The following is a 21668-nucleotide window of genomic DNA, read 5'->3' as shown; positions in this document are numbered from 1 at the left end:
TTTTCCTTGAAAATCATGTACTAGTGCATAGGTTTATAAGTATAGTATACTAGCTTACCCCGTTGTGGCTTTGCTCACGAAAATTCACTTCTTCTTTTACAAAGCTTCTTATTGCACACCTAGACCTAATTCTCCATGCCAATTCCTGAGTTCTTATGGTTAGTAGTTTTTGAGTTTCAGTGATCAGAGAGTGGTATTTGACTTGTGTAAGTATATATTTCACTAGGGCGTAAAGTGACTCTTTTCATTAAGAGCTCAAGTTTCACGGGTGAGGGTTGAACAGTTACTATTTGTCCGTGTGATTTATGATCTTTATCTGAAAAGTGGTAAGGAATGAAAAGAACAAAGAATCTAAAAGCACTTTATATTACAGCTGTATTTTGGACATGAATTTTAACAACACAAGAGTATAGTATACAATTTACAATATTGTGCTATATAAAATATAAAGAACTACAACAAATAATAAGCTTTGTCTAATTCATAGAAGTAGTAAAAGACAAAGCTCAACTTTTTCATATTTACAAATACACAATCTTGCTTTACAAAAACCAAACGTAGAGAGAGGGCAGTAAGAAAAAATATACACAAAAATTATTGAAACAATTGTTTGTGCCAAGTTTAGTGTTTTTAGTTCATACTATGGCTTTATTTTAAATAAAGTTAGTAAAGTTTTCACCTGCAACAAAAAAGTAATTTTGACTAAAACATTTTTGAACAGTGAAAAAATGACAAAACTGTGTTACAAATTTTATTGGACATGCGTTAATAATTAAAATAATCACTATAACAAAAGTAAGCATTTAATGATGAAATCAATTGATTTTACAATCATAGCTGTCATACAAAATATTAAAGCTATTTGTATTCAGTATTAAAACTCACCCATTACAAACTATTACAATAAAGCACGGTAACTGATGCAATTTATTCAGATCATCTTCCAAAATATAAAAACTTTAAATAAAAAACATCACCGCATTACCTAATCTAATAATTTGGTCTACACGCTTATTTAGAGCTAAACATTTACAATTTCATACAGTTCAGGACACTAAGGTAAATACCAATATCATTACTACAGGAGGTTACATTTCATGGCAATAGCCCGAGCATTCGTTTAATTTTGGGCATAAAAGCCACACTTATGACATAATATTATGTTATAAGTACAAACAGGTTTGAGTAAATCTGTGCAAACAACTATTTAGCAAACTTGTTTTTATACCGTTATTGCAAAACGTTTAGTTTATTGTTCAAAATGTTCCGGACTCAACTTTTTTTTTGATAGTTTTCATTTCTTCCTATATTCAGTTAAATATTAGGATTCAGGTTGATATAATTTTTTTTCCTACAGTTACCTAACAATGCACATGTTATCTCACTGATTTGAGAAAGCAAAGTGGCCAATTCGCTCATCAGTGAGACAATGTTAACACTGTCTCACTCTAATTACTTTGTCTCACTCCAGATTTGCAATGTGAACAGTAAGCGCGTAACATGCAGACAAGGTTGTATGTGCGCGAAATATGTTGACAGCACTGGCTGTAAATCAGCTGGTCAGCTGTTGTACTGTTGTATTTGTCACTTCACATTAAATGTTATATTAAAAGTCACTTCTGTGTAAAAATATGTTACGTTTCTTCACCAATTTATTTGTTATATGGTAACTGTAGGAAAAATATAATGTGCAACTCGAGTGCAAAGTACAATTGCCTCACTCGAGAAACCATTCCTCACTCGCCTACGGCTCGTGAGTAAGGATTTCTCTCGAGTGAGTCAATTGCTCACTTTGCTCACTAGTTGCACAAATAACTATAGTTGAAATTACAGAAAGTTTTAAAAGTTCTAAAAAAAATCAGAAAAATTATTTAACATACAAAAATAATTCTATCCTGTCACATTTTTATTGTGAACACAATTTAGTTAGTTTTTTTGATGGTATATAATCCAATTTTTTTTTGCAAAAGAGCACATTTGGAACAGTTTATTTGTAAGCATTTTACCATAGAAAAGAGAAAAGATTACACGGAGAAAATCAATATAACCGATTTGGACTATTTGCAATAGTGCCTAACAGTGTGCTTACCCAGTTTCAAAAAATATTCAATTCACACGTGTAAAAATTCTGATGAAATGTAACCATCCAACCTCTGCACACAGCCGTCTTGGAAAATACACCTAAAGGGTAAATAAAGCAAGCTCATTGGACAGTGAAATCAACACACGTGCTTAAACTCCGCCTATAATTACTGATATATTATTGATTTTTATACAAATGGAATATATTACATAACAGAGTATGTTCCACTACACACAAGCAGAACAGCAACAGAGAATCTGCATTCCAATACTAATGATAATACGTATTGTCTATAGCACGTTGACAATCAAGTGAACTGCAGCTGTAGTAATCTCTAACTACATTACTGACTTGAACAAATTAATTGTACAATCCCACTTACGAGAGAAATAGCGACATTTACACCCACAGTAAAACATAACTATAACACTATCAATTAAAATGTCATATCAGTCATTTTCTCAATATTTTTACTACATGGTTATCTATATCTCAATAAAAATAAAGACTCAAAAACTTAGCTACAAGAATGAAGATTGAGATGCAAAGTAAGTAACATAGTATAAAAAAGGTATCTGTACAGAAACCATCCTCTTGATGTTATTTTCTATGTTTGAAAATAGTACAAAATAATTTGTATTTAACATTTGCCATTAACATAGAATGGATTTCAAAATCAGCTTCGAGAATAAATTCTCTTAACAAAACTATAAAACCGCTTGCCAGTGAGAAAACCTAGTTTGTAATAGGATTTTAAAGGTATGGCAAACTTATATTAGATTAAGGATGGAGAGGGAATGCTTTGCCAAAAGTACATAGGGGATTGGTTAACATAGGATAACAAAATATCTAAAGACCCTTAATTATTTATGAAAAAAAAAACATAGAACCACTTCAGTTAGCTAATACAGAGTAACATTAAGCAACCATTTGTAAAGTTGTGACTTGTGTAGCTATGTTTCTTTGACATATACCAGAACAAAGACAAACATAAAAATACAACAAGATGTTATCTATAAAATATGCATTATCTCTGTCTTAAAGAAACACCTTAAACACTGTGGTTACTACAACTACGCTTACTCTGGGATCGTATTTGTAAAACCTGCTGACTGAATGGTAAATTTAGGATTTACAAATTTGATATCAAAGAAATAATAGCAAAATGCTGTAACGCAGCAATCGTTAATTTATTGCACGATTATTGTACATCTTGTAGCCCTAGACATTCCTTAGACTAGAGCTGGTTTCATCACTCAAAAGAAGACACATAGATAAGATTTTTTGCATAATTTCGGAAAACAAGTGTATATTTTCAATGATGATGAGAAATTTTTAGCTCAAGCAGTACACAAATTTTGTAACCACCAATTAATTATCAGATCTTCATGTCAAAATGTAAGCTTAATGTTTTTAAAATAAATACATAACTATTTTGACAATTGAAATAAAAATAAATTCTTTCATAAAAATTAATCAAAAGAAATTTTGAGAAAAATTTCTCACAATTTGTCGATGATTATAACAAAATCATTGATTTTTTAACAACAATAAGGATAGTGTTTTATGCTGCCTCTTTGAAAATATATAAATTTTGAGCAGTGAACACTGAATAACTATTCGAAAAATATAATAACTACATTCGGTTCTACGACAAGAGAGAAAATGTTAAACTTTACAAGTGAGAGGGAAAACATGAAGAATAACACAGACTATCATTAGATTTCTTACGATATATATATTACAAGTTAACAATGTCCTAATGATATACATCATTGTAAATATAATTTAAATAACAAAAATAATAAAAAATAACACTGGTTAACAACTAATAGGCATATGTATATGAGACTAAACGGCTCTTTAAAAGAGAATAGAATAAATTAAATAGTTACAATAACCTAAGTCCGGAAACGATAGAAGTCACAGATCTTGGGCAACCCCAAGGCACAGCAGATTAAAACTGGTCAGCCAGCAGTTCACATATCTCTATTGACACTGGCTCTTTACTGGACCTGACAGTCAGCCTGTACATCTGCAACACGGCATACAACTCTTCTGTCACTATTTTAAGTTATAGGCTACAGGATGCGGAATGGTAAAATATTTTGAAAAATAATAAAGATACAGCTACAAAACATGGAACTAAATTACTGGGCATAAAATATTGCTATTCAGTGATACACTACCTCTTCGGGGGACAGCCAACTAGTTGTCAGAAGGGTAAATATTTCCGACGCCCAACTTACCTAAAACGTACTACAAGACGTTTTTAATCTGTTCTTAGGCACCAACACTACGACTTTCTTAGATGACTTTTTTATCGCCGGGGCTTCCTTTGACCCCTACATTCGGATATATATTCAGCAATAACTCCTACCATCTAGGGGACTGGTGGGAATTTGGGGTTTTGGGTGGAGAAAAAACGTGCTTAAACAACGTGGCAGGGCAGTTCCTTTACTAGGCACCACACCTAGATTACTAGACACCTTGTGTAGCTTAACCTAACCTAACCGTAATCTGGGCATGGTGTTTAGTAATCTGAGTGTGGTGTCTACAGGAAACCTTGGCAACAAAATATTAATCTGAGAAAGTTATAGTGTTGATGTCTAGGAACAGTTTAAAAACATCTTATATAACGTTTTAGGCGAGTTGGGCGCAGGAAATAATAACAGTCAGACGAAAATCTTAAAGTAGGCATATGATGATATGCACATTAGCACATTGCACATCAAGTTTAAGGTCTTTGATAGATTTGGCCAGGTAAGAGGCAACCTCAGGGTTTGCTGAAGAATTGCTATATCGCTTTTGAGAATCCACAATACTGGGTGTTTATAAAAGAATGCCGGGATTTTAAATGGTAATTGCTTGGATACTATTCTAGGAAAATAAATGTTTTAAACGTCAAATTGAAGCTAAAATAACTAAGTTATGCTTCCAGTGTAGGAAGGGAGGAAACTTTGACCTTGGCATGCGCAAAACAGGTAGGCCGCTCTTGCGACTCACACACCTGAGTTTGTCACTAATGCTGAGGTATGTGTTGCAACAGCTCAGAGTGTAATCTGTGGTTCACAGAGTTTATATCGATTGCTAAATTAAACTAAATTTAAATCTACTTATCGATAAAGAAATTTGATGAGTTTTGTGGTACCGTAGTGTTTTGCAAAAGAAATTCACCTGAAAGGCCCAAAACAAACGATGACTTAAGCCCTGTTCCCACAGAGCGAGTTTACAAGCTACACGCCGGCTTTTTTACACGCAGCTAGTACAATAGATCAGTGTGAACGATGTACTTGTTGAGCAAGTACATCGTGCTAAAAAAAAGCTGCTTGTAAAAAAGCTCTGGAAAAAGTTGACGCTGCCGCTACTTTACACGCCAACTCGCCAGCTTTTGAGCAAGTAGGCGTGTAAAGTAGCCCAGTGTGAACACAGTTGCTTGTGATTGTGCACATGTTATTCAAAGATGTCGGAGGATTTGGTTCAAGCCAGCTACTGAGCGAGTAGAAAAAAAGCATCGTGTGAACAACTACAAGCACACCCACTGACTCGCCAGCATCTTTCTACACACGTCGGCGAGTGGACAAGCTCCAGGTGAATGAATACAAGCGCACTTGCCAACTCGCCTGCTTCTTACACGCTGGTGAGTAGCTTGTAAACTTGCCCCGTGTGAACGAGGCTATAGTCGAAGAAATCCGACAATTCTGCATCAGAAGCCCCAAAACATCAATTGCCCGATGATGTCTTCAGTTGAACATACCAGTACCTAGATCAAAACTTCATGATTTTATCTATAAAAGATAGGCTTTGTGCCTAAAAATATTTGGTTAAGACATCAGATAAACCCGCCGATCATCCTAAGCGTACAGACTTAGCCAGTTTTACGCTCATATGAGATTGACGAAAATCTGAATTTTATTCCGAATTGTATCAAAGTATGAGAAAAAACTTTGTTCTTTTCCTTTCAATTCGACTAAATCATTTAATTATCTTGAATAGCCCCCGAGCAAAAACCGTTTAAAATCCTAGCGTTCTTTTAAAAACATCCTGTATATACTAGGGATGGACGGGATTGAATTTTTAGTTCGGGACGGGACGGGACGGGATTTTTATTTCCTTCCCAATTTTCGGGACGGGACGGGACGGGATTTTTTCTGTGTATAAAAAGAAAGTCTTGAGTATTGCATTTACAAAAAAAAAAACATACAAAATCAATTTTTACCGTTTGTGGTACTGATCTATAAAAACCAAAAAAGTGGGTAACAATATACAGGTACCTATAGAAACTTGTGACTCGCGGTCACGGTGCGATAGTCAAAATGACCAAGGTCATGGGTGATCGTCGGTATGACTCGCGGTCACGGGATGATCGTCGGTATGACTCATGGTCACGGCGCGATCGTCGGTGGGACTCCACGGTCACGTCGTGATCGTCGGTATGACTCCGCGGTCACGGAGCTATCGCCGGTATGCCTCGCAGTCACCGCATGATCGTCGGCATGACTCCGTGGTCACGGCGTGATCGTCGGCATGACTCCGCGGTTACGGCGCGATCGTCGGTATGACTCGCGGTCACGGCATGATCGTCGGTAGGACTCTCCACGTTCACGGCACGATCGTCGATAGGACTCCGCGGTCACGGCGCGATCGTCGGTATGACTCGCGGTCACGGCGCGATCGTTGGTAGGACTCCGCGGTCACGATGCGATAGTCAAAATGACCAAGGTCATGGGGTGATCGTCGGTATGACTCGCGGTCACGGGATGATCGTCGGTATGACTCATGGTCACGGCGCGATCGTCGGTGGGACTCCACGGTCAAGTCGTGATCGTCGGTATGACTCCGCGGTTACGGCGCGATCGTCGGTATGACTCGCGGTCACGGCATGATCGTCGGTAGGACTCCACGTTCACGGCACGATCGTCGATAGGACTCCGCGGTCACGGCGCGATCGTCGGTATGACTCGCGGTCACGGCGCGAACGTTGGTAGGACTCCACGGTCACGTCGTGATCGTCGGTATGACTCCGCGGTCACGGAGTGATCGCCGGTATGACTCGCGGTCACGGCATGATCGTCGGTAGGACTCCACGGTCACGGCGCGATCGTCGATAAGACTCGCGGTCACGGCGCGATCGTTGGTAGGACTCCACGGTCACGTCGTGATCGTCGGTATGACTCCGCGGTCATGGGCTGATCGTCGGTATGACTCGCGGTCACGGCGCGATCGTTGGTAGGACTCCACGGTCACGTCGTGATCGTTGGTATGACTCCGCGGTCACGGGGTGATCGTCGGTATGACTCGCGGTCACGCGCGATCGTCGGTAAGACTCCGCGGTCACGGGGTGATCGCCGGTATGACTATCGTCGATAGGACTCCGCGGTCACGGCGCGATCGTCGGTATGACCTGCGGTCACGGCGCGATCGTCGGTAAGACTCTGACACGGTCACGGCGCGATCGTCGGCATGACTCCGCGGTTACGGCGCGATCGTCGGTATGACTCGCGGTCACGGCATGATCGTCGGTAGGACTTCACGTTCACGGCACGATCGTCGGCATGACTCCGTGGTCACGGCGTGATCGTCGGCATGACTCCGCGGTTACGGCGCGATCGTCGGTATGACTCGCGGTCACGGCATGATCGTCGGTAGGACTCAACGTTCACGGCACGATCGTCGATAGGACTCCGCGGTCACGGCGCGATCGTCGGTATGACTCGCGGTCACGGCGCGAACGTTGGTAGGACTCCACGGTCACGTCGTGATCGTCGGTATGACTCCGCGGTCATGGGCTGATCGTCGGTATGACTCGCGGTCACGGCGCGATCGTTGGTAGGACTCCACGGTCACGTCGTGATCGTTGGTATGACTCCGCGGTCACGGGGTGATCGTCGGTATGACTCGCGGTCACGCGCGATCGTCGGTAAGACTCCGCGGTCACGGGGTGATCGCCGGTATGACTATCGTCGATAGGACTCCGAGGTCAAGCCGCGATCGTCGGTATGACCTGCGGTCACGGCGCGATCGTCGGTAAGACTCCACGGTCACGGCGCGATCGTCGGTATGACTCCGCGGTCACGGGGTGATCGCCGGTATGACTATCGTCGGTAGGACTCCACGGTCACGGCGCGATCGTCGATAGGACTCCGCGGTCACGGCGCGATCGTCGGTATGACCTGCGGTCACGGCGCGATCGTCGGTAAGACTCCACGGTCACGGCGCGATCGTCGGTATGACTCCGCGGTCACGGGGTGATCGCCGGTATGACTATCGTCGGTAGGACTCCACGGTCACGGCGCGATCGTCGATAGGACTCCGCGGTCACGGCGCGATCGTCGGTATGACCTGCGGTCACGGCGTGATCGTCGGTATGACCTGCGGTCACGGCGCGATCGTCGGTAAGACTCCACGGTCACGGCGCGATCGTCGGTATGACTCCGCGGTCACGGGGTGATCGCCGGTATGACTCCGCGGTCACGGGGTGATCGCCGGTATGACTCAGCGGTCACGGCACGATCGTCGAAATGACTTCGTCTCCTGCGTTCGCGGACCTATCGCTCGCAATAGCGGCGTCATCGGCCCTCGCGAAGCGGCAAAATCGCCGACGATCGGACCAAATCCCGTCCCAAAAATTCCCGATTAAAATGTAATCCCGTCCCGAAAATCGGGAATATTTTTTTCCCGAAAAATTCTCGAAATTTCGGGACCCGTCCATCCCTAGTATATACACAGCATGCTGGAAATGTGAATAGTCTGAGGAGACTGCACAGTTCTGAATAAAGTAAGGGAAATCACTTTTGGAACTACGATATGGGCGGACACCCTCCTTAAGAATGGGTCATGAACAGGATTGAGGGTTTGCAGAATTTTTTAGACAGAGAATTTGGTGGGAACCAGAAATAATTTCAAGTCAAGCCGAGTTTGTTTCTCGCAATATCACCGAGATATTGAGATTGTTTGAAAGACTCTGAGACATCAAACGGGGAATACAAAAAGCCCATATAGGCTGAACATTTAGGCATAACTGGTTTAGTATTACGAGGAGACTTAAGCAAAAAATTTACACTTTTATAAGGTCCGATTCCGATGCAAACGAATATTGCAATACCCTTTTACTTTTCAAACATTTGATTTAATTAAACAAAATGCAAATCACTCTTTGTGTTGTAGATCTAATAGCAAATAATTAATTAATTGTTAATTGGTAGTTTTATTCACCTGTTAGTTTGACAACAAACGATCTCAGTTAGGTGAATAAAACTACCAATTTACAATTAATAAATTTATTTGCTATTAGATCTACAACACAAAGAGTGATTTACCTAACTCAATCAGGTTACAGTTATTAAAAGTAGCCTATTTTAAATAAATTTCATCAACAGTTTTGTCTCCTGTTTACAATCTGACTGCAGTGAAAAAGTCAACAGAAAGATCAGCTGTTCATGTTTTAAATTCAGATTTTAAACCGTTATAAAGAAAGTTGGTCAGCATCACTGAATCTTTGAAGCAAAATCAACACAACATCAAACGCTAGGGGAGCAAAGCACTAAAGAAAAGTACCTTTCTAATTACCATTTGAAGTTGTGTAGATCAAAATTCCACCTTACTCGTAAAAATCAGTTGAGTAGAACGGTCTAAAAAGGGGTTTACGGGAAACTTAAGGGGGGGGGGTGTACTTATTGTATTAACTATACAGATAATAATAATTTGATATTGTTGTTACCTGGGCTTGCTTGTTGGGTTCCAGACGCAGAAGACAACCGATCTGCTGTGTGCGTGTGTGTATGATGCCAGCACACACAAAGTTGTCCGGGTTGGGGTCTATACCATCCAGGAGCTGCATGCCAAAGCCCAACACCTTGGTGCGAGCTGCTGTCAAGTCCATTGACTGTGAAGCGCGAAATATCTTCTGAGATTTCTGTGGGTTACTGCAAAAAATCATGCCACCATGTATTATATGCAGACAAAACAGATATAAAAAATATGTCTTAGAATACCAAGGTTTAATTCCATATGAGGTTAGAGGTTATCTTTGCTCTTCTCAAGTCAGGCCTTTGTCTTAAGATCTAATTAGGGGGGTACAGGGGTTTTTAAAAGACTCAACCTGGTGTTTTCGCAAGCTCAAAGAATATGTATTGTAGGTACTTTAAAGTAAACTAGTTGCTTTGCCCGTGCTTCGCTACGGGATGAGAATGAAGAAAAGAATGATTCGGTTTTACTATAAGATACTATAAGAAACAGTTACAACACACTTACCAGGAAACATATATAGGCAAAGGCTCAATCGTGCTTATTGATTATTTAAATGAAGATCTTTTAATATTTTACAATCATTTTATATAGTGTATTGCATTTATAATATATGAAAAAGTACAATTCATTGACCACATGACACCAAGAAAAATTATTCTTGTAAACAAATTAAACTAAATAGCAGAACAGCATTTCTGACAACAGCTGGAGTTTCATAACAATGTTTGTTTCCCATGTTAATCTTATGGAGAAATACGAATCTTTAAAGGGACCCGGGGCCTCACTCTCTAATTATTTCCCTAAAAAGAAAGTTTCCTGCACAACTTCACATTACGCTCTTTCCAATGACACCAAAAACATGTCAATTGGTTCAGTAGTTTCGGAGGAGTAATTGTCACAAAAAACCTGCTTGCGTATTAAATAAGTAAAATAGATAATTGGTTTTATCGCAAGAAAAGTTTGAAATAAAGTTTCTAGGTGTGATTTCAGTTCCTAAAAATCAACTATTAGAGAATTGTCAAAATTGAAGGAAGCCGGATCTGTAAAAAACAAAACCTATGGACTTTTCACACTCGTTGGCAAAAAAACCATGTTGAGTCTAAATTTTTTGTCTCAAGGTTTTGTATAAGGGCCAATTTTATTCCTAGTTAATGTAAATGATCTGTCATATTGCACAAATTCCTCAAAGGCCATCATATTAGCTACGGGCCGATGACAATTTGAATGTGTACACTTTTTTTATATACCTTTTTCAATAGCTACACTTTTGTGTAATATTTTTTATGCTGAGTATAAGACTAGCCTTTTTGGTACTAACGCTTAAAACCGACTGAAAATGGAAAACTAATTAACTAAGGGATTTTCTAATGAAGCTTTTTCTGGCTTCTTTGGATGCTTACCCTCCAAGATTTTTCCACCTTGCAAAGAAGGACTCTCCATTCATTTCAGTTGGTTCAAAGAACTTGTTAAGTGTTAGTGGCAACTTCATAATGACTTTCTGTGGTACGTTGTTGTACATAAATGCCACAATCATGGATGGTGAATCTGAAAGAATTAAAATATCACAGATTGTCATAAATGGGTAATTACTTACACTCATACACTATTGTGATATTCTGTCTGCACTTAACTAAGGAAAGACTCACTAAGAAAGTACCTAATCTTGATCCAACCCCATCTAAATTTGGGTCAAGTTAAAAGAATTAACATAAACAACAAAAGACTAACTTAGTTTAAGCTGCCAGCTAAACTCTGGCAATCATTCACAATGTAACTAGACAATCAAGTGACATCATTATTTTGGCGTAATTGCACAGGAGATTACATGGAAATTTCTGGTTTCTAACATCACTAATTCATAAAAAATGTCAATCCCAAATGGCAAAGGCAATGTAATGTGTGGCTATTGCAACTACAGAGTTCGCCACTTAGCCTTGAGAACCTTATGTAAAAATTATGTTTGTGTTCTCCGACAATATGCGGCCAGATGGGTTATCAGATGTCAATAACTGACCTGTGTAGTCCTCTATACACTCGGCATTGACCATCTGTTGTATCTGTGCACCAGCCTCCAGCACAGGTTCAACGGCCCTCACTTGAATATTCAGCTTGTTGACCCACTCCCCTGGGTTCTGCAATGTCGCTGAGAAACTCTAAAAACATACAAAACAAATCATACAAATTTTTTAGGATTTTTTGAGAGGATAGCAGGCTTACCTGAATGGGAAAGAGTCCAAACTGGCACAGGAAACACAAAACATAACTTTACACTATGGACACTACTTTAAACTATAGTGTAAAGTTATGTTTTGTGTTTCCTGTGCCAGTTTGGACTCTTTCCCATTCAGGTAAGCCTGCTATCCTCTCAAAAAATCCTAAAAAATCTAGGCCCTTGTGCTCTATGCTACACCCTTAAATCATACAAATTGCAGTTTTTAAATATTACTCTGAATAAATAATCACAAAATTAAAAACTAATTCTTAATCCGCAAATAATTAATAACTTCTTAAAATAGTGATGTGTCGATAAAAAAATCTATTGATTCTCCATACAGATACCTAAAAAATAGATTCTCTATACCGATAATTTTATTTTTATCAAATTTTCTGTAAGGATTACTACACCAATCAATGTCTTTATGTACTTTCATAAAGTATATAATTTTGGAGTTATGGGTTTTTTTTCAAGTGATGTTATCATCGTCCTCCGCGATCGTGTAACATCGTCATTGTCTCACAAATCACGGCAAAACCATGAACATATACTGCGACTGTGTGGACATCATCATCGTCTCCCGCGGTCAATTTAACGTTATCATTGTCATGCACAATAGCGGTAGATTTAAAATCCCCAGTAAAAATACAAAATTCACTCATAATTTTGCTAAAACCGGTAAAACCGACAACCGACTTTAACAACCGGGAAAAAACCAAGAATCTAGGGTTGGGTCATCCCTAAATCCCTGGGTTTTCCCCGGTAAAAAAACCACACATAATTCCAGGTTTTCCAGATCGGCGGGTATCCTTATTAAATTATTTAATTAGGTAAGGAATAAGGTAAGGTTACTCTAGGAATTATAATTTTACAAATATTATGTTGTGTAAATAACATTACTGCAGGTAGATGACCATAAATTTGAAAAAGTAGAACATTTTAAGTACTTAAGGGTTATCTTATCCAGGGAAAACAAAGAAGAAATAGAAATTCAAAATAGACTAAATCTGGCAAACAGATGTTTCTAAGCTTGCAACAGTCTGATGTCCTCTAAGTTACTGTCAAAAAACACCAAAGTTAGAATTTATAAGACAATAATAAGCCCAGTATTATTATACGGAGCTGAAACATGGAAACCAAATAAAAAAGAAGAAAAGAAGTTAATAACATTCGAAAATAAGATTTTAAGAAAAATCTATGGACCAATTTATGAAGGTGATGAATGGAGGAAGAGACACAACAGAGAACTGAGAGAACTCTACAGAGATCCAGATGTGGTGTGTGAATTTAAGTGTAGAAGAGTTAGATGGGCTGGACATGTTTTACGAAGAGAGGAGCAAAATAAGTTAAAATTAGTTTTACTAAGAAATCCCGAAGGAAGACGACCGAGAGGAAGGCCAAAACAAAAATGGTGGAGCCAAGTAAAGAAAGACATGGAGCAACTAGGAGCAACTGAGGAGGATGCAGAGGATAGAGCAAGATGGAGAGGCTTTGTTGGTGCGGCCAAATATCTTCTTAGATATGCATGGCCCTGAGAGTAAGTAAGAGTAAATAACATTACACAATAACACAATAAAGTAAACTGAAAGGTACAATTAAGTAAGAAGAATGTCAGTCCTAGAAGAAAGATAACCATACATTATCCTCATTAAAAACCTCACCTGAAGAGGAAATGATGTCTTGTTGCCGTAGAAAAGGCCAAGCCTACCAAGGTTTTGCCGAAACTCACACTTGACACCGATTTGAATAAGGTCATTTTCAAATAGCACTCCATTATTTTTGCACACAAACCTGAAAAAAACATTATGTCAATAGTATTACTTAATTTAGGCACCTCAGTCAGATGTAAAATGCCAGGAATTATGTTTGAGCTAATTTTCTGCATGCTCTTTAATCTAGCCAGATACAACTGGAGGTGAAACTCCTTAGGCATTTATCTTAGTAAAGTCAAAGTAGAAAGATATCACAACCTTCAGCCACAATCAGGTCACACACATTCAAAAAGTCTACTCAAAATAAATATATCTACTTTTAAAAGACAATCAAGAAATTATGGATTTTTAAATATAAAAAGTTTGGCATTATTATTTACTGGAAACGTTCCACGCATGGTCAGTTAGTCTATGACATAGACTAACTGACCATGCGTGGAACGTTTCCAGCAAAGCAAGTCTATGTGAACGGGCAAATGCAAGTCTAAAAGAGGAATAATAATGCCAAACTTTTTATATTTAAAAATCCATAATTTCTTTATTTTAAAATACATTACATAGGCTACCAAAATATTGATAGTTGAAAAGAGATATTTTGAATCTCAAAACTACAAAAATCTTGATAAATAAATACAGTACTTGTTAAAGTGCCTAGTTAAGGTTATAAAAAATATTATAGGGAAAAGTTTAGTATGCAATATGCAATTGCAATTGAAGAAAATCAGACTCCTTAATCTGATTTCAAAATGATAAATGAGACTAATACTTAGGCTACTTCAAACCTAAAATAGGATAACTTTTCTTAATAGCCTGTGGAAATATTATTATTGGCGGTAACCTCGAGCAACGAGAAATTAAAAACCCACTACCCTAACGTGCACACTAAGGCACAATATGCGTTTCCTTCTCAATAGCTAGACGAAATATAATCGCAACATGAGAACACAAAACGACATGACCAGAAAACTACGATTGTATGCTATTATTTTGAAGATACGCCAGATTCTGTGAGTCCAGTCATGGTCATAGACTAACTGACCATGCGTGGAACGTATCCAGCAAAGCAAGGACTGAGCTGATACAGTACGGAGGTGAACTGTACTGATAAAATGTTCGTGGCATACCAGGATCCGAACCTACTACATTGCTGCCTTGGGCCCGAAGTCCGCGACGCTACCGACTGAACCACCGACTCACCGTAAGTTCTCCTATACTATTATATATAGGCCTATATATCAAATGATTGAAAAAAGTTAAGGTACCTCAAAACTAAAACATTACTACTTAAATGGTGAAACGATACTCAGGATGGTGAACAGTTTCAAAGAATGTAAATAGACAATAGATTGTGATAGTTACTTCTTGGGGTTGTAGGTGTTCTGTGTGGGGGGAGCTGGACTGCTGTTGTATATATCACCCAGAACATCCACCAACACTCCGGTGTTGGAACTGGGTACAGAGGGAGTCGACAGTCCCAACAGGTCAGTGGCCACGTTGTTGTTGGTGTGAGAAGTCTGCAACAAACAATATCAACAGCTGTAACAAAGAGCACAAGGTCTAGAATGACAGGCTTAGATAAATGGTCCACTCCAGCACGGGAAATGTAAACATTCAGCTTCATACAAATTAAACATAATAGCTATGTGTAAGTATAAAGAAGTGCTTGGATAGAAAGTGATTATGAGCACTTCATTTGTAATATGTTTACTTAAAATTGGTAAAATAGGCCAACTTAAAATATCATTCCTCGAAATAATATTTTTATTCCAATCAAGTAAAATTATTCCTCCTAGGCTAGAATAAAAAAATATGTATACATAATGTCCCATAAGTAAACACCTGAACTCCGAAAAATCATTCTATGGGTCAAAATAAAGAGAATATCAAGAAGAACATATTTTCCAAAATCGCTTTGTTATCTGCCACCAGATATCCGCCATTTTGTTTATTCACAGAAACATTTTTATCTTAGAATTTTTTCAACCGATCATTATGAAACTTGGTATATATGTTGAAATAAAACAGACCCACGTAAAAAAAAATTCATCTTAATCCAATCCAAAACCACAGCTGTTAAATTTTTTAAAATTGAAATAGCAAAAAATGACTAATTTTATGAAAAAAATGTCTAGGAACACTTTGATTTGACATTTAAAATTTCCTACCAAACTACACAAAGTTCAAAAAGATTGAATACAAAATTAGGGAAATATCATAATTTATAGCTGTAAATGAGGAAAACCAGACTAGCTTAGCCTTGTTTAACCTCTTTTTGCACCTAAAAATTTTGGTAATTCAGTTATTTTTTGTAGATCTTATTAAACTTTATGTCGTATGATAGGAGTTTTTAAATGCAAAATTTAAGTGTTCTAGACATTTCTTTTGTAAAAATAGCGATTTGATAGTAGTTTTAAAATTAAAAATTAAAATGGTCGCAGCTTTTTGATTTTAGATTAAGATATTTAAAAAAATACAAAACCAACCCACCCTTTGCTCTATCCCCCCCCCTGGAAATTTACCCTTACAATCAAACTTTCCCCACCCCACCCAAAATCATGTCCTGGATCCTCCACTGTCCCACTATAATGTGGATTGAGTATTAAATGTAATTTTCTTACGAGAAATTTTTGTTGATTGCCCTTGCCAGAAAACAAGACATCAATGGTAGAACCATTCTCTAATGCAATGCAGATATCAAGCCAGCTTTTTACGACCCAACAACTGAACCAACGATCACACATTTTCAAGAATATTGCAGAATGTTAATACTATGTTCACTTTGTAGACACTAAGACTCACATGCGTTGCCGTCGTGGTGGTAGTAGAGTCAGCTTGATGGTTATGAGAGTTGTGTGCAGGTCTGATCTCGTTTTCAGGCACTCGTCCCGGCTTCTTCTTCTTCAGCACTGCAAGGATTGATGATTCCCGTTCTGGGAAGGATGGCATCTCTTCTAGCACCGTTGCCTGAAATTGATTTTATTCATGTGAAACAGTTCAAAGGTTTTGAGTAACAATAAAGAGTAATTAGGTGCACAGTTTTCTGTGTTAATTCTTAATAACAACCAAAAATAAATTCGTAACATCAAAAAATTACCATATATGAAAAGAAAGAAGAAATACACAATCAACCGACTTAAAACAGGTATGACTGTAATAGCAATCAACAAAATTACTAACAAACGTTGTATGATACTTTGAGGTTTGACGATTGTCAAATACTTTAGTCCTGGTAATAGATTAAATCTGCCTGAATAGTTTGGCAATCAAACGAGGCTATTCAAGCTTCGGTCGCAATTGACAACAGCATCTTACAAAAACATCTAACACGATTGGAACTGCTGACAGGTATCTTAAATCTACAACAGTTGATACAGTAGAGTCCCGCATACTCGGCACTCGATAACCCGGCAGTCCGGATAACTCGGCCATCTCCTGGCTCGGAAAATTATAGATTTTTTAGTCCGAGTTAAACATGGACTCAAGCCAGCTCAAATCAAGTCGTTCGCAACACGAGTACAGTACAATATTTTGGATTAATGTTGGCTGGAATGGAGCGAGTAAGGCACGAATTTGAATGCGAACAAATGCCGTACTCACGCCCCCTATAAAAAAAGTAATTTCTGGCCATATATGGCCATATCAAAATTCCATGTATGTTTTTATAAAGCCATATATGGTTTTTTATAGCCATATATGGAAGCAGATATGGCCAGATGTGGTTGTATCCATATATGGGGGTGTCCATATATGGTCATATATGTAGTCTATATATGGAATTATTGGCCATATATGGCCATACATGTTTTCTATATATGAAATGATTGTCCATATATGACCATACATGTTTTCTATATATGAAATGATTGTCCATATATGGCCATAAATATCCTCCAATATGGAATTATTGTCTATATATGGCCATATATGACTCCCAGGTATGGAATTAAATTACTCATATATGGAATAATAATTTTCCATTTATGCTCATGTATAAATGAGTTTTTGACAATAACTGGAATTATTATAAGGAATTGTTGCCACATTTGGGTTTTGTAACTGGAATCCCAAACACTTCTTATAATATATATAATATTTTTGTTGCTCTCGCAAGCACAATTTACTGAACTGATTGAGTTGAAATGTGGTACAGTAAGGGGGCAGATAATATAGGCATTTCTCCTTTAAAGTAATTAGTAGTAAAGTAATAAAGTGTCCAGATTTGAACCCAGATGACAAAATCCTGTACATACATCTATTGTACAATTTTATTATAACACAACAAAATCTTTAAACTGACGTATAATTTTAAAATTGTAAGTGTAGTGGCCTATAAATAAGGAGAATATTATATTAATAATTAATTAATTGTACCTTTGCTATTAAACAGCCGAAAATATCAATGTCACGCAGTTAGGCTATTTTAATGATAACAAATTACATAAAATGTCTTAAGAAAATCTTGTTTTACGAGACCAAATACAGCTACTTTTATTCGTAATGGGTTTTGTTGACTGTACTGATATGAAGCGGTTGTGGTGTAGTGGCTAAAGGGGCCGACTCCCACGCTGGAGTCCCGGGTTCGAATCCTAGATGGCTGTTAGAAAATTTTGTTTTGAAATTTTCGTATAACAAATTTTTATCAAGGTTTTAATGCATAGTTTATACCATTTATACCATTTATTATACCATATATTATACCATTTATACCAGCGAGCCAAAGGCGAGTCTAACTAACTATACAGCCCGATGTGTAACTGACTCACTCACTCACTGGGGATACTAATTCTAGACAACTAACTATACAGCCCGATGTGTAACTGACTCACTCACTCACTGGGGATACTAATTCTAGACCACTTCTAGATGAGCTAGAGACTTGAGATTTTCGGTGGTTGTAGGTCTAGTGCCCAAACCCCCGGGAAAATTCTAAAAAGTGACATTTTTTTATTTTAACCCCCCCGTAATCTCGAATTTCCCCCCCATGTTATTCTTATGGGAAATAGCATAGAAAATTGCCGACTTTGGTAAGCTCATCTGAACAACTTAGAAACGTGCTAGAGACTTCAAATTTGCGTAGTATTGTAGTGAGAGATCTTACGTTGGCGGTGGAATGTGCAAAAGTCCCATTTTCAAATTTTAACCCATCCAAAAATCCAAAATGGCGGACCTCTGAAAATGAAAAAAACACTTTCTTTCAACCGGATGTAGCTCGAAAACGGTAAGAGATAGAAAAGATTTGAAAGTATATCCAGGAACAGGAATTAAATTTTCTACAAAACCCTCTTCAGCGTTTTCCAAAAATCGGACTCCTTCAGCTTAAAAAAACGGCCTACTTTCAAAATTTGGTAAATTTTTATTAAATTTTTACCGGTTTTCGCCATTTTTTCATACTTAAACAATTTATTTTTCAAAAATTATTATTGCTTTGTATTCTCCTTACTTTACTTTAAATTTTACTCATTACATGTTTTTTCGTAACTTCACTCCTTGACCCCCAAAACTTAATTTTAATCTCAAAATTTGAAGGTTTTTTGCCACTTTTACGAGCCCCATGTTATTCTTATGGAGAATAAGATTGAAATTTAATGACTTTGGTATGGTCATACGAATCGTTTAGAAACGTGCTAGAGACTTGGAATTTGGTAGTATTGTAGCAAGGGATCATAAGCTAATGGTGAAATTTTCAAAAGTCCCATTTTCAAATGTTAACCACCCTAAAAATCCAAAATGGCGGACCTCTGAAAACGACAAACACGTTTTTTTCAACCGGATGTAGCTCGAAAACCGTAAGAAAAGATTTGAAAGGATCTTAGCGAAAGGAAATTAAATTTTCTACTAAACCCTATCAAGCGTTTTCCGAAAATCGAACTCTTTAAGCTTCAAAAAACGCTCTACTTAAAAAATTTGGCAAAGTTTTATTAAATTTTTACCGGTTTTCGCCATTTTTTCATACTTAAATAATTTTTTTTTCCAAAAATTATTATTGCTTTGTATTCTCCTTACTTTACTTTAAATTTTACTCATTACATGTTTTTTCGTAACTTTACTCTTTGACCCCCAAAACTTAGGTTTAATGTCAAAAATTACTGTTACGAATCGGTGAATTGGTTCTCGCTCTTATTTCTGCGTACTCATTTGACTACCCTAGTTGGATTTGAGTTGCATACTTTAACTCTAATTTTTCGAAGTTCTTCGTGTTATTTGAGTATTTATTGCTTATTATGGATTTTACGTGCGTTGCTGTTGGATCCTTTCACCAAGGAGATCCAAGATTCATTGACAGTAACAACTCTCAGTGTGTGGCCAATGCGGCCTGTGCTCTAGCTTGGCAAGTGTTCCACGGTGGTTTCAACACTAATGCTATCGATGAAATACTCACGGCCGGTGATCGCTTGTATAGAGAATCTCGCCGTGAGTATAACGTTGGTAGCCGGTACTTGTTCCCCGAGGAGCTTGCCAGGCGTTTTGAAATTGCAGATAGGGACGTCACCGTCGAGGAAATGTCGTTCGTCTGCAACGGATTGTACCCAGCTAATGTAGACAGCCTTGATGAGGCAGTGACATCACTGTCAACTGTCTTGGAAAGTTCAATGCCCGTTGATTCTCTCGACGGCGGGTTTCTGTTCACGGGGCAATTAGTGACTGTGGCCTTTTGGCGTCACCGAGAACACTCATATCTCTTTGATTCCCACGCCGTGAATAATATCCGCCGTAGAGATGTTGTCCCCGATAACAACAAAGCGAGGCTATTTCAATGTGGTAGTTTCACTGCATTGGCCTCACTTTTATTGACAAATTCCGCGTTCGTCGGTGGAGAGTACAGCATCATGAGACTCAAGTTTTCGATTGACTGTACAAACCAACCGATCGAACATGCGGTTATTGATCCAAATCCTATTCCCCCCTCCCCGACGGTTTCAGATCCCGTATTGGATGTCAAAAAAGGTCCTGGCAGACCTAAAAAGGTAAAACGCGGGCGTCCGAAAGTTTTGGACACTACGCATGACGAGCAAGTGCAAGCGGCAAAGAAGAAGTACAGAGAGACGCACTCTGATGACATCAGAGAAAAAAATAGTCAGTACTCCCAGAACCATCCTGAGGTGAACAGGGAGGCTGTAGGCCGTTACAGCCAAACCCACCCTGAGGTCAACAGAGCTGCTGTTGGCCGTTACAGCCAAACCCATCCTGAGGTCAACAGAGCTGCTGTTGGCCGTTACAGTCAAAATAACCCTGACATACACCGGAAGGCTGTTCGAGAGTACGACTTGCGTCATCCCGGAGCTTCTTCTGGAAGAGTGCAGATTTTCCGTCTGAAAAATCCTCTATTTACCGATCTTCGTCACTTGCCAGCTTCACTTGCTCGAAGCATTTCTGATCACGGTCCAATGGGGTCTTGGAAGGGGGAGCTGTTGAATGATATTCCAGCTTTTAGTCTTAAAAAAGTTAGTCTTTGGGACAATGATATTTTTAAATGTATGCACTGTGGCGCTCCACTTTTTGAGGAGGAAAAGGGTAGGAAGAAGTGGTGTTGCGGACAAGGGGCATACAACGTCCTTGATCTAAGTCCTCTTGATGAATCCTTCTATTCGGATCGGCGTTTTCTCGATAGGGCTCGTGCCTACAACGACCTGTTTGCGTTCTGTGCTTTAGAGGTATCTGGTGGGTACAGGCACCCCAGTGGTCTCTCTTTCTTTAAAATCGAAGGGAGAATGTACCACCAGGTCTACAATCTGTCCGACCCTGGTCAAAAGTTTACCACTAAGGCTGGGGACGTACAGTTTGTGAACCGGTCCCGTCTTTACATCGACGACGGTGAAGAACGGCGGAACATTGCCTTGGGTAGATCACTTGACGGTGACGTTGTTGACTCTATCAATCGATACCTGTCACAGCAGAATCCATACGTCAC

At 38.7% G+C, this 21668-nt stretch overlaps 1 protein-coding gene across 1 annotated transcript in view; it reads right to left on the bottom strand.

The window, feature by feature from the left end:
* Nucleotides 1-358: 358 nt before the first annotated feature.
* The window catches only part of LOC129005254 (AP-2 complex subunit alpha-like), a 72455-nt gene continuing 51145 nt past the window's right edge, over nucleotides 359-21668 (bottom strand). Inside the window, exons 14-20 of the mRNA XM_054434095.1 lie at nucleotides 16559-16723; nucleotides 15119-15273; nucleotides 13709-13838; nucleotides 11847-11985; nucleotides 11233-11377; nucleotides 9804-10008; nucleotides 359-4118 (exon numbers count right to left, since the gene is read on the bottom strand). Of these exons, the coding sequence (XP_054290070.1) occupies nucleotides 4041-4118; nucleotides 9804-10008; nucleotides 11233-11377; nucleotides 11847-11985; nucleotides 13709-13838; nucleotides 15119-15273; nucleotides 16559-16723 (1017 nt within the window). The 3' untranslated portion in view covers nucleotides 359-4040. The remainder of the gene's footprint in view (nucleotides 4119-9803; nucleotides 10009-11232; nucleotides 11378-11846; nucleotides 11986-13708; nucleotides 13839-15118; nucleotides 15274-16558; nucleotides 16724-21668) is intronic.

The sequence above is a fragment of the Macrosteles quadrilineatus genome, unplaced genomic scaffold, assembly GCF_028750875.1.
Source record: "Macrosteles quadrilineatus isolate MER2022 unplaced genomic scaffold, UCM_ALF_1.0 Scaffold_18__1_contigs__length_3160703, whole genome shotgun sequence".
Classification (NCBI taxonomy): domain Eukaryota; kingdom Metazoa; phylum Arthropoda; class Insecta; order Hemiptera; family Cicadellidae; genus Macrosteles; species Macrosteles quadrilineatus.
This window is presented reverse-complemented; position numbering and strand designations above follow the sequence as displayed.